A 13,260-nucleotide genomic window follows, 5' to 3' on the forward strand; every position below is an offset into this window, starting at 1 on the left:
CAAAACCTATTTCTGCAAACTCATGGCCCACACTAAAACACTGTCCATCTCATCTTTTGAGCATTAAATGACACACAGTTTTAAGCCTACACCACCACATTTTAAATACTGACATTAGGGCTCACCAATGCCTCTGTATCCTAACGTGTGAGGTGTAGATTTCTCCACCTCCTCACTGGCTGCATTATATTCCCATAAAGCACCTGCTTAACTGGAGATTACAAAGCACTGCAGTGAGTGTGGTGAAGATATGTAATATTACCAGCTCCCAGATGCTTTGCATTCTGGACATACATGTACACAGCACTCAAGGCTTTACAAGGCAAAACAGTACTCAGCCATCCTGCACAGGTGCTTTCTCACTCCTTCCTTCTAGCAAACAGAACAAGACTAATGGTTCTAAGTAGATTCTGTGACAGTTTATATCCAAAAGTCATAAGGTTACTGAACAGTAAGTCATAAATATTGTAACACTGTATGTTGTCTGTATATAAATTAAGAACACACAGACTTACAAACACGTATTCTACGTATATGTTGCATTCTATACGGTCTTTTTAGTCGATATTGTTTTATTGTCACTGCTCACAAAAAACTTCCACTGCAGTCACTTGGGAAAGAAACCACAGAGCACCAGACAGACAGAATAACTAAACATGATACACAAAGAACCTGAACTCAGGATACATTCTTAGGGCCAGTTTCTTATTAAACTACTATGGTTATCATAAATATGTCAGTTACAAATGACCTCACAAGAAAACCACTTAACTAAAAAAGCAGACTGTAGTACTGTAGAGAGAGAGAGGGTCATCCAGAAATCTACAGTCCAACTCTGCAGATGCTCACTATGAAATCATTTATGTCTTACATGTGCTGTGTTATCAAACTTTTGTAAATACTTTGGGTTAGTATTCTTGTGCTATCAATAACAAAGCACACAGACTTGGGACAACTTTTGATAACTTTCATAATGGCCAATGCTGCAGTGCACTTGCACGTGAATAAAAATGTATAGTATTACATTTAACTTACATTTTTTGTGATTATTAAATCAAATTCAACACCAAATCAAAACTGTACTTTTTATCAATTCAAAAAGCAGAGATGTGGACAGTCCAAAAAAAAAAAAAATTGGACAAATTCCTATACATTAGGTTCCAAATTATACACATACCTTTTGTCTAGTCAGTACTTGTGGATTTATTTATAATACAATTGTATTGTGTGGACATTACAAGCAAAACTACTGATGTTTTTAATATTTTAAAAGATCACCAAATACATTCCAAATTATGTAAAATGCAGTTTGAAAACATTAAATTGATCGTAAAGAATTTTAAATGAAAATTTGATTCATTTTCTGCATGAACCGATTTTCCAAAAACTAATTTTTCAGGTCATGTTATATATTAATACACGACCCCTTCTCAGATATGACTAACAACTCTCTCTCATCCATTGAGCTTGTATGCTCGTGTATATTTTCACCTGTATTTCATTTGAGCAGGTCAGTATTTGCTACCACAGCTGCTCGTCAAGATACTCAAACAGGTTCTCAATAAGGCGAAGTTCAGGGGACGATGATGGCCAAACCATTAAACCCCCCCTTATGTCCATAACACAATGGTGTTATATTCCTTGATTGCTATGTTCAACACAGGGTGGTGTATTGTACTACAAGAAAATCGTTTTACTCCAGAAAGCACGAATCTTCTTTTAATAGCATGACAGGAAATGGTCAGTTACAAATGGCACATAGTTTATGGAAGTCATTTAAACATCATCAGGGATTCTAAAGTGACCTACCACCTCACTTCCCAATATTCCAGCTCAAATCACTACTACACCTTCACCTTTTTGTCATTAGTCCATTTGGATCATCCAGTGTAGTTTGTCATATCTGTGAATAAAAAACTGCTAGAAGTAAATGAAAACCAGAACCCATTCCAAACATTTCTCTTTGTGAGCTTTGTTTAGGGGTGAATGAAATATCTGGAGGATCCTGTATCAAGATATTCTATGGGATTCCAGAGACAACAGCAGCTTCAAATACTAGATTTGCTGCTCAACACTTTTTTTTTCTATTTAGTACCTGCCCTTTTAATAGCTTTAGTCTGACAGAAACTTGATCATTTATCTGACCAAAATCACTCACAAACCTTTTTCACAGTTCAATCATCTCTCCTCAGTTTTCATGCCTTTTCAAAAGGTTGCACTATTTTTTCTTATATCCTTCTTCCTCCCCATGTTGCATGAGAATTGTGCATTGCTTAATAATGTTGAATAACCTCTTTACCTAAAATGAAGATCACCTAGGAAACTAAAAAATAGGCCTGAGCTGGATTTCAGTCATCTAAAGAAAGATGAGAAAGAAAACGAGCAAGAATTTTAACTGAAACAAAAGTTTTACCAAAATCCTGGGAAAGTCACTTGCATAATGGAACATAATGTAAAACAATGGCATCAACATAAAACATTCTTGAACAGCATTTACACAAGTACAAGACACATTGTCATCCAAAATTTTATTATTCCAAACTATGCATACAGCAAATGTCCATTTTGTTTAAACTTCAATGTGACATGCCATGTTGATTGCAAGTCATATCAAATCCAAGGAGGCTTTTCTTTAATCAAGCTGCAAAAAAAATATATATATATATTAAAATTAGTACATTAAGAAAACGAGAAATATTCAAAAGGCCACGTTAAACACCACAGCCTTACGCGACGTAAGTCCACTAGGATGCAGACGATTCCCACGACCTGCCTTTGACAACTGTTTATGATCATAGGCAGCAGAAAAAGACCCCACTAATCCACCTATTTAAATTACACAGTTAAAAATTACATTATGACAAGCAAAGCCTGCTCCTAGAAACGCTGCTCAACAACGATAACGCAAACTGAAGGGAACAAGGATCCCACCAAACTGGAGCCAAAAAAAAACCATCACATGTAGTCGACGCTTCCTGGCATCGGCGTCATTCATAATGCTAGATGCTTGGCGAATCATTAATGATTTACACAAGTGTTAATTACAATGAATACAACACAATCTTACCTTAACAAAGCCAATATCTTTGGCGTACTGTCGGAAACATTGACGGCACATGTTCAGCCCGTATTTTCGGATCAGTCCGTGCCTGTTAGAACATACTCGGCTACAAAATAATAAAAAAAAAAAAACACTTCAGAAAGCCATTCATCTGGAGATGTGCTCTGTATCAGAAATTTGAACCATTTCACCCTAGCTCAAAGCTTAATTCAGCTAGTTAAGATACAGTAATTCATAGCAGACTTTCCTAACGTAAGTACGTCCCCCCTTGGCCCTTCACGATTTTCACATTTTCGCCGCCATGTTACGAATCCACGAGGAATGTACTGCACTCTCAAGTCAAATAATTACTGTTTAAAAGGCTTCCAGCTAGCTGTGTTTTTCACGCGGCGTACAAGCGAAATTAGAAAAGAAAAATTACTGACCAGGAGCGTGAACCCTGTCCGAATTTTCTAGGGTGACTCCAGTAGAGCTGCTGGTGACCCATCTTCTCTCTGTCTCGACAAGATCGAAAAGGAAGAACCAAACCGGCGCGCATGCGCTAATTTGCAACGGCGGTCCCTCCTCTTACTCCCATAGTGCACCACGATATCGCCCGGTGGAAGGATGTCAATGAAGTGAACAAATAAATAAAGTTAGTTTAAAAGTAACAGTACCCTCTGATTCCCCTTTTTCCGTTTAGGTTGGAGATTATATTGATAAATGAAAAACGTAAAAGAAGAAACAGAAATAGTAATATAATGCAAGTGTCGGCGATGCACGATCTATTAAGCTTTAATTTCTACTTGGGTATACAGTATATGCTACGGCTTTGCATGATCCTGAACTTGATTACGCGGAATCGGTTCGGAAACGGATAGACGGATTTGTGTATTCACTGGTTGGTTGAACAGAGATGTATTGATCTACGGGAACCCCTATAAAAAAGGACATTACAAAATAGTTATGTGAAAACGTTTTAATCAAAAATATTGATAAATATATGCATATACAGAATATATTTATCCAAAATGTAATATAAAAACTGTTTAATGTTTGTACCGTCCTCGTATGACACATCAATATTTGGTATAGGGTTTGTTAAAGGTAGCTTTAATGTGTAGCAAGTGTCATATTTAGCCTATTTTGATCATTTGCTTTTGTTGCAGTGACATTAAAAAATCTTTCACATAGGCCTAAGCATGTAGAAGCAAACTGGAGTACGAACCTAAATGCTTAAAAAATCACATTCACTAAGGTATTTTAACTAAAATTTACGAAGAAGTAATCTAGTCTTCAAATACTTTTAAAACGTATGACGAAAGATAAGTCAACATATCTTCTGCATTCGTATCGTCTAGATCCAGAACTCACAAATAGGGCCTCCTGTGTTCTTACGTTTAGGAAAATAGTATTCAGTCCTAGCTGGATACAAATTTAATCTTCATTTCCCTTTTCCGCCTTATTAATTTGGTAAGTTATCAAAAAAGTTTTCAGTTCTTTGTATACAAAGTTTAATTTTCTTCTTTGGCCTTCTACTTTCATTTAACCGTTATGTGTTATTTATGTGTTTCCTAAAGTGGTTAAGTTAGAGTTTTTCAAAAGATGAAGTATCTCTGCAGATTAACATGACTTCATATTCCAGTCTGTATCTTTTAACCGTTGCACGAGGTCGCAGTTTTTGTTTGATAGGAGTAGAGCTATTTCTGCTCTTATTCTTTTAAAAATGTGACTTCACTAAAACAGAAAAAATCTCCCTGCATTCATTTACAAACAAATCTAATTCGAATCATTTACTCGTATTGGTAATAAAAATATCACAGCAATATTAATACTTTCAGTTTAGTTAATGTGCACAACTAGATGCACAGTCACGAATGCAACACTGCATGCATCAGGCAACAGAGACGTTTAGTAAGTATCATGACAGACAGCGGAAACTTTACTTTCTGGTTTGGGTGAGTAGAGAGGCACAGTCAGTGTTGCATCACATTCAGCTTATTCGTTGTTCGCCGCTTATTTTCCAGGTAACTACAGCTGATACAAGGCCTTATGACTGAAGGCTCTTGGAACTCGTATACGTTTTCGCTGAACCATTCACAGGTTTCAACAGAACTCAGCTTTAAGAAATACTGATCTGCAGTACAGTATATAGCATGAATGTAACTGTCAAGAGCCTCTATGAAATCTTCAATTCTATAAGTTTTCCAGAAGGTGGCACTACAATCCACAGACGTGTATATGTACGCGAGTAGTAAGAATTACACCTCCGTTTTATATTTTTAAATTTTCAATCCATGGAGTAATAACTGTAGGCTGACTGATAATCTGTTTGTTTGTTCCTCTAAATTATGGCTCCGAAATGGGTGCAGACCTTAGGGTGATCATCCTTTCATACTTCAGATAATGGAATATCTGTAGCTTGGTACAAACTGAGAAATAAAATGTTAAAAGAAAGGCGCACAGAAAAAGCACGTTATGAACTCTGAGTATTGAGACTGGTCACCAGTGCTTTAACATCTTCAAGGTTTGCAGATGTAAGAAATGCTAATTATAATCGAGTTTTTTCCTCAGGATTTTCTTCCCGCAAGGTTTCATGAAATTGGATAATAGAAACAGAAGTAAAAAGTACATTAAGCAATTTTTATTAAACAAAATAAATCATGCATTTGATTGTATATTTTGTTTACCATGGTGCTGTATTGTGGTAATATGTTAGATGTTGATCAGACATGCAAGTACAAATTTCACTGTAAGCAATACTGCTATTGTTGCTAACATGCTTTGTTATTTTAGGTCCAGCATTTGGTAGAGTTTAAAATCCTTGGAGACTAATCCATAAAAAATGTTCACAATAAGAATGTCTTGTCAGAAATTCAACTTGCCATCTGAACCTTTTTAATTGCATCCAGATGTGAGATTTTGTTGTCAGTCAGTCATTTTCCAACCTGCTATATCCTAACACAGGGTCACGGGGGTCTGCTGGAGCCAATCCCAGCCAGCACAGGGCGCAAGGCAGGAATAAACTCCAGGCAGGGCCCCAGCCCACCGCAGGGCACACACATACACACACCCACACACCAATCACACACTAGGGACAATTTAGGATCGCCAATGACACCTAACCTGTATGTCTTTGGACTGTGGGAGGAAACCGGAGCACCTGGAGGAAACCCACACAGACACGGGGAGAACATGCAAACTCCACGCTTGGAACCCGGGTCTCCTTACTGTGAGGCAGCAGCGCTACCACTGTGCCACCGTGCCGCCATAGATTGTGTTGTAATATTCCTAATATTAATGTTTCTTTCTTTTTTATTTTTCTATCCTTTCTATTCTTTTCTGGAGATAAGATAACTCTGATTCAAACAGTCAAGTAAAAAATTCAGAATGTTTATTTTTAACTAGATTATTTGGATTGTTTTCATCTGCCTTGGGGTCTTCACCTTACTCCTCCTAATCAGCCTGCACAGATTATGAAGCTTTAAAATGATTGGTTTGCAGCAGACCTCTGTCACTGAGCTGTAATACAAACAGGTTAGAAAGAAGGATGACTTGATTCTGTCAGACAGTAGCCATTGTCTTTTTCCTAAATTTCAGTTGTTGTCATCAGGCTGCAGGTCCAGGTTCATAAAGGTAAAGAGCAACAAATTTAAGAACTCATCCTTTTTTTCCTAGAGTAATAAGCATTTTGAATGTTGTCACTTGCAAGGAAGCTGATGAATTCTGTTATTATTATTACTGTGTACTGTTATAGGTAATCGTTCTTCTTTGTACTGATCTTGAGTGTGTGAACTTATAGGAACACTGGTTGCCAGCTGTTGTGTCTTGGCTTATTTTCTTCTATCTGTGTAACAATGCCTTATGTTTTGTACCTTCCTGCTGCAAACAAATTTCCCTATGTGATAATAAAAGTCTAACCTAACCTACATCTTCAAACTGATCCCCTTTGTCCACTCTTTAGACACTAGTATTAAACAAGCCTATGGATAAAGAACAAATGTAAACATTACATAAACAAGCCTACTGATAAAAAAAATTAATGTAAAAATTACATTAATGTGTACAAAATATCTCTTGTCTTGTTAAACATCTTCTAATACATTTGAGATGAAGATCTTGTATTTACAGCCACAGATACTGAGTAGAAGACAATTCTGCCCAGATACTTCATGTGCTAGATATGGATGCAAATATAAAATTATACATCATACAAACTTCTCTCTACTCAGACTTTTTATAATTTATACTGTATGGGATTGGATCCCTCTTGGTAGAAGTGCTACTTGGCAGCAGCCTCTCTTGGTTACATGTTTTAGCTCTGATGTCAGACTCTGCTAGACATCTGTTTTTATTTTGCATTTCAGCAGACCTGCATCCTCTTACTGATTTCTACAGAATTATTCTTTATGTAACATCTATTCTCAGTGATCACTGTATTTGCCTTTGTTACACTGCTAGCAAGGCACCTACATTTTATCGTTTGAAAGACCCCTGTAGCACACTGTTGATTTTGTAGTGATGTGGAGCATTGCATACCATAACAAAGCAAAATAAAGATCACCCTGCAGAGATCATCACATCTGTTTTACAAATATGGAAACTGTCTTGAGCACAAGTTTGTTTTTTCGGTGCCCAAAGCAACTTGTTGTTTATTTCCTAGAAAGTTATTTGGAAAAAGGGGAAGAGGAATGATTGGAAAATGTAAAAGGAGGAAAGAAAAAATTCTAATATTGTAAATGTGATGGAGATCACATTTTTATCAAACTTCCCTAATCCAGTTTAGGATTCCTGGTGACAAAAGCCATACCAGCAATATCTGGCACTCACACCTCTAGACTATGTCATACAAGGCCATTATAGAGTTAAAAGTTAACCTAACATGCAAACCGTTGGGATGTGTGAAAAAAAACAGAGAACCTTTGCACCAGCACACCACATACAACACACACACACACAGAGGTAAAGCAGTAGTGTAGGTGATGAGTGTTATGAAATAAAAGTATATGGATGATGACATAACAAATTGAAGTGTACAACTTTAAAAAAAAAATTGCTTGAGTTGTTTACACCACTGGTTAGAAATTAGACACAAAGTATCATGAAGAATAAAATATGGGAACATAGGCAGCAACAAAAGTATGCAGATAACAAATGCAGACACTTATTGTTCTTATGATATGGAAAATAGTTTATAGGTTCATTCCAGGGCGGAAAATAGTTTATAGGTTCATTCCAGGGCAAATATATATATATATATATATATATATATATATATATATATATACACTCACCTAAAGGATTATTAGGAACACCATACTAATACGGTGTTTGACGCCCTTTCGCCTTCAGAAATGCCTTAATTCTACGTGGCATTGATTCAACAAGGTGCTGAAAGCATTCTTTACAAATGTTGGCCCATATTGATAGGACAGCATCTTGCAGTTGATGGAGATTGATGCACATCCAGGGCACGAAGCTCCCGTTCCACCACATCCCAAAGATGCTCTATTGGGTTGAGATCTGGTGACTGTGGGGGCCATTTTAGTACAGTGAACTCATTGTCATGTTCAAGAAACCAATTTGAAATGATTCGAGCTTTGTCACATGGTGCATTATCCTGCTGGAAGTAGCCAGATGGGTACGTGGTGGTCATGAAGGGATGGACATGGTCAGAAACAATGCTCAGGTAGCCTGTGGCATTTAAACGATGCTCAATTGGCACTAAGGGGCCTAAAGTGTGCCAAGAAAACATCCCCCACACCATTACACCACCACCACCAGCCTGCACAGTGGTAACAAGGCATGATGGATCCATGTTCTCATTCTGTTTACGTCAAATTCTGACTCTACCATTTGAATGTCTCAACAGAAATCGAGACTCATCAGACCAGGCAACATTTTTCCAGTCTTCAACTGTCCATTTTTGGTGAGCTTGTGCAAATTGTAGCCTCTTTTTCCTATTTGTAGTGGAGATGAGTGGTACCCGGTGGGGTCTTCTGCTGTTGTAGCCCATCCGCCTCAAGGTTGTGCGTGTTGTGGCTTCACAAATGCTTTGCTGCATACCTCGGTTGTAATGAGTGGTTATTTCAGTCAAAGTTGATCTTCTATCAGCTTGAATCAGTCGGCCCATTCTCCTCTGACCTCTAGCATCAACAAGGCATTTTGGCCCACAGGACTGCCGCATACTGGATGTTTTTCCCTTTTCACACCATTCTTTGTAAACCCTAGAAATGGTTAAGCGTGAAAATCCCAGTAACTGAGCAGATTATGAAATACTCAGACCGGCCCGTCTGGCACCAACAACCATGCCACGCTCCAAATTGCTTAAATCACCTTTCTTTCCCATTCTGACATTCAGTTTGGAGTTCAGGAGATTGTCTTGACCAGGACCACACCGCTAAATGCATTGAAGCAACTGCCATGTGATTGGTTGATTAGATAATTGCATTAATGAGAAATTGAACAGGTGTTCCTAATAATCCTTTAGGTGAGTGTATATATATATATATATATTTAAACACATACAGGGGTGGGAAAAAGCAGGTTTAAAGTTTTGACACAGAGTTTATTCTTGCATTATTATTTATTAATTATTGTATTATTTATCTTCTTATTTGTCTTCCTCATTATTATTATTAAAGTTTATTTGAGTTTAGCAAGTAGAGAACAAGAATGTTTAAATAACTGTACCTAAGTGCACTGTGCCATTGTGAGATTCTTTTGAGTTAATAAAGATAATAAAGCTATTGATTTAATAAAGCTATTTTAATAATCATAACCCACATGTATTTTTCCATATGAACAGTTATAAACCCACTTTTGCCCATTCCTGCATACATGTACATTGCAGACTTTCATTTTAAGGAGATTTGCACACATTTCGGTCACAGCATATAGAAATGACAACATATATATATATATATATATATATACATACAACGTAATATATATATATATGTATTGTGACAAATTAAGATCTTCCTCGCACCCTTGTACCCTCAGACCACACGTCACACACCAGATAAAAGTCCAATTATTATTTATTATAATAATTATGTGCACAAAGCATGCTCCGATCCACAATTCTCTAATAAACCAACAATAATAACAAATAACCAATCCTCCAAACTCCCAGACGCTTAGCCACCCTACCTCCCAACTCAGCTCATTGTCTGGGAGCTCCCACAGTCCTTTTATACTCCCTGACCCGGAGGTGTTCCTGCCCAACAGTCCACAAGTCCTTATTCCTTCCGGGTCAGGGTAAACAATGCTTTTTCTCACCCCGGAAGCCCGTCGCTCTTCCTATGACGAACTTCCGGGTCATAGGGCACGAAGAACTCTCGGTCCTCCCTGCAGCTCCCTCTCGTGGCCCCCATGGCATCCAGCAGGGCGGTGCATAAAAACTCCATTGTCCATGATGCCCTGCTGGTCTTCTGGGGACCTCCATGCTGCAAGGAGGGCTCCACCTGGCTTAGGGTATTGGCGATAAACAGCCGGCCATCCTCCACAATATATATATATATATATATATATATATATATATACACTGTATATATATATATATATATATATATATATATATATATATATATATATACTGTATATATATATATATATATATATATATATATATATATATATATACAGTCATATGAAAAAGTTTGGGAACCCCTCTCAGCCTGCATAAGGTATGTCTTTCATTTCCTAGGAACATCTGAGTACTGGGGTGCATGTAACTGCTCAATACTGATTACTTGCAACACCAAATTGGTTGGATTAGCTCATTAAGCCTTGAACTTCATAGGCAGTGTGTGTCCAATCATGAGAGAAGGTATTTAAGGTGGTCAATTGCAAGTTGTGCTTCCCTTTGACTCTCCTCTGAAGAGCAACAGCATGGGATCCTCAAAGCAACTCTCAAAAGATCTGAAAACAAAGATTGTTCAGTATCATGGTTTAAGGGAAGGCTACAAAAAGCTATCTCTGAGGTTTAAACTGTCAGTTTCAACTGTAAAGAACGTAATCAGGAAATGGAAGGCCACAGGCACAGTTGCTGTTAAACTCAGGTCTGGCAGGTCAAGAAAAATACAGGAGCGGCATATGCCCAGGATTGTGAGAATGGCGAAAGACAACCCACAGATCACCTACAAAGACCTGGAAGAACATCTTGCTGCAGATGGTGTATCTGTGCATCGTTCTACAATTCAGTGCAATTTGCACAAACAACATCTGTATGGCGGGGCGGCACGGTGGCGCAGTGGTAGCGCTGCTGCCTCGCAGTTAGGAGACCCGGGTTCGCTTCCCGGGTCCTCCCTGCGGGAGTTTGCATGTTCTCCCGTGTCTGCGTGGGTTTCCTCCGGGCGCTCCGGTTTCCTCCCACAGTCCAAAGACATGCAGGTTAGGTGGATTGGCGATTCTGAATTGGCCCTAGTGTGTGCTTGGTGTGTGGGTGTGTTTGTGTGTGTCCTGTGGTGGGTTGGCACCCTGCCCAGGATTGGTTTCTGCCTTGTGCCCTGTGTTGGCTGGGATTGGCTCCAGCAGACCCCCGTGACCCTAAATTCGGATTCAGCGGGTTAGAAAATGGATGGATGGAACATCTGTATGGCAGGATGATGAGAAAGAAGCACTCACACCACAAACAGAGTCACTTGTTGTATGCAAATGCTCATTTAGGAACAGTGCTTTGGACTGATGAGACAAAAATTGAGTTATTTGGTCATAACAAAAAGCGCTTTGCATTGCGGAAGAACACCGCATTCCAAGAAAAACACCTGCTACCTACTGTCAAATTTGGTGGAGGTTCCATCATGCTGTGTAGCTATGTGGCTAGTTCAGGGACTGGGGCCCTTGTTGAAGTCGAAGGTCGGATGAATTCAACCCAATAGCAACAAATTCTTCAGGATAATGTTCAAGCATCAGTCACAAAGTTGAAGTTACACAGGTGTTGGATATTCCAACAAGACAATGACCCAAAACACAGTTCGAAATCTACAAAGGCATTCATGCAGAGGGAGAAGTACAATGTTCTGGAATGGCCATTACAATCCCCTGACTTGAATATCATCAAAAATCTATGGGATGATTTGACGCAGGCTGTCCATGCTCGGCAGCCATCAAATTTAACTGAACTGGAGAGATTTTGTATCGAAGAATGGTCAAAAATATCTCCATCCAGAATCCAGACACTCATCAAAGGCTATAGGAGGCATCTAGAGGCTGTTATATTTGCAAAAGGAGGCTCAACTAAGTATTGATGTCATATCTCTGTTGGGGTGCCCAAATTTATGCACCTGTCTAATTTTGTTGTAATGCATATTGCATATTTTCTGTTAATCCAATAAACTTAATATCACTGCTGAAACACTACTGTTTCCATAAGGCATGTCATATACTGTATTAAAAGGAAGTTGCTACTTTGAAAGCTCAGCCAATGATAAACAAAAATCCAAAGAATTAAGAGGGGTTCCAAAACTTTTTCATATGACTATGTATATTGTGGTCGAGGACCAGAGGAGGGCTTGTGCCTTCTCCAGACCATGAGGGGGCGACCGTCCTGGTTATGTAGGGGGCCTCGGGTAAAGGGCTTGGAAGCCCAGCCCTGTAGGGACCCGTGGCCACCGCCAGGCGGCACCCCAATGCCTGCATATCCCTGGAGCCCAGCACTTCCGCCACACCAGGAAGTGCTGGTTGGAAGATGACAGGGGACACCCGGACGGCTTCCGGGTGCGCAGCCGGCACTTCCGCCACACTGGGGTGTGGCTATGACTGATTGCCAGGAAGCAGCTGGAGCCCATCCGGGTTCCCATATAAGGGGCCGTCTCCCTCCAGTCAGCAGTGGATGTCGGGTGGAAGAGGACAGAGCTGGAGAGAGGACGGGAGGCGGCCAGGAGAAAGGCATTGGACTTTTGTGGCCTGGACAGTTGGGGGAACGGTGCAAGAGGCACTGGGGGTGCACGTGAGCACAATTTGTAAATATTGTTGTATAATAAACGGTGTGTGGTGGAACTATGTTGTCCGTCTGCCTGTGTCCAGTTCACTATATATATATATATATATATATATATATATATATATATACATATATATATATATATACATATATATATATATATATACAATCCCAAGGATAAACGATATGTGTTCATATTGCTGTTGGTGCATATCAGTCTTGTAGGCTTGTAGGGATTATCATTTCTTAGCAATTTGAAATATATTATTCT

General features: G+C 39.0%; 1 protein-coding gene across 1 annotated transcript; it reads right to left on the reverse strand.

The window, feature by feature from the left end:
• Positions 1 to 2,511: 2,511 nt before the first annotated feature.
• Positions 2,512 to 3,604, reverse strand: LOC120518717 (40S ribosomal protein S29). Its single transcript, XM_039741645.1, has 3 exons — positions 3,487 to 3,604; positions 3,068 to 3,167; positions 2,512 to 2,641 (listed from the first exon to the last, which is right to left on the reverse strand). Exons 1-3 carry the CDS (start codon positions 3,597 to 3,599, stop codon positions 2,633 to 2,635), a joined length of 222 nt encoding a protein of 73 aa, XP_039597579.1. The 5' UTR covers positions 3,600 to 3,604; the 3' UTR covers positions 2,512 to 2,632.
• Between the last annotated feature and the right edge of the window lie 9,656 nt (positions 3,605 to 13,260).

Source organism: Polypterus senegalus, chromosome 18 (assembly GCF_016835505.1).
Source record: "Polypterus senegalus isolate Bchr_013 chromosome 18, ASM1683550v1, whole genome shotgun sequence".
Taxonomy (NCBI): Eukaryota; Metazoa; Chordata; class Cladistia; order Polypteriformes; family Polypteridae; genus Polypterus; species Polypterus senegalus.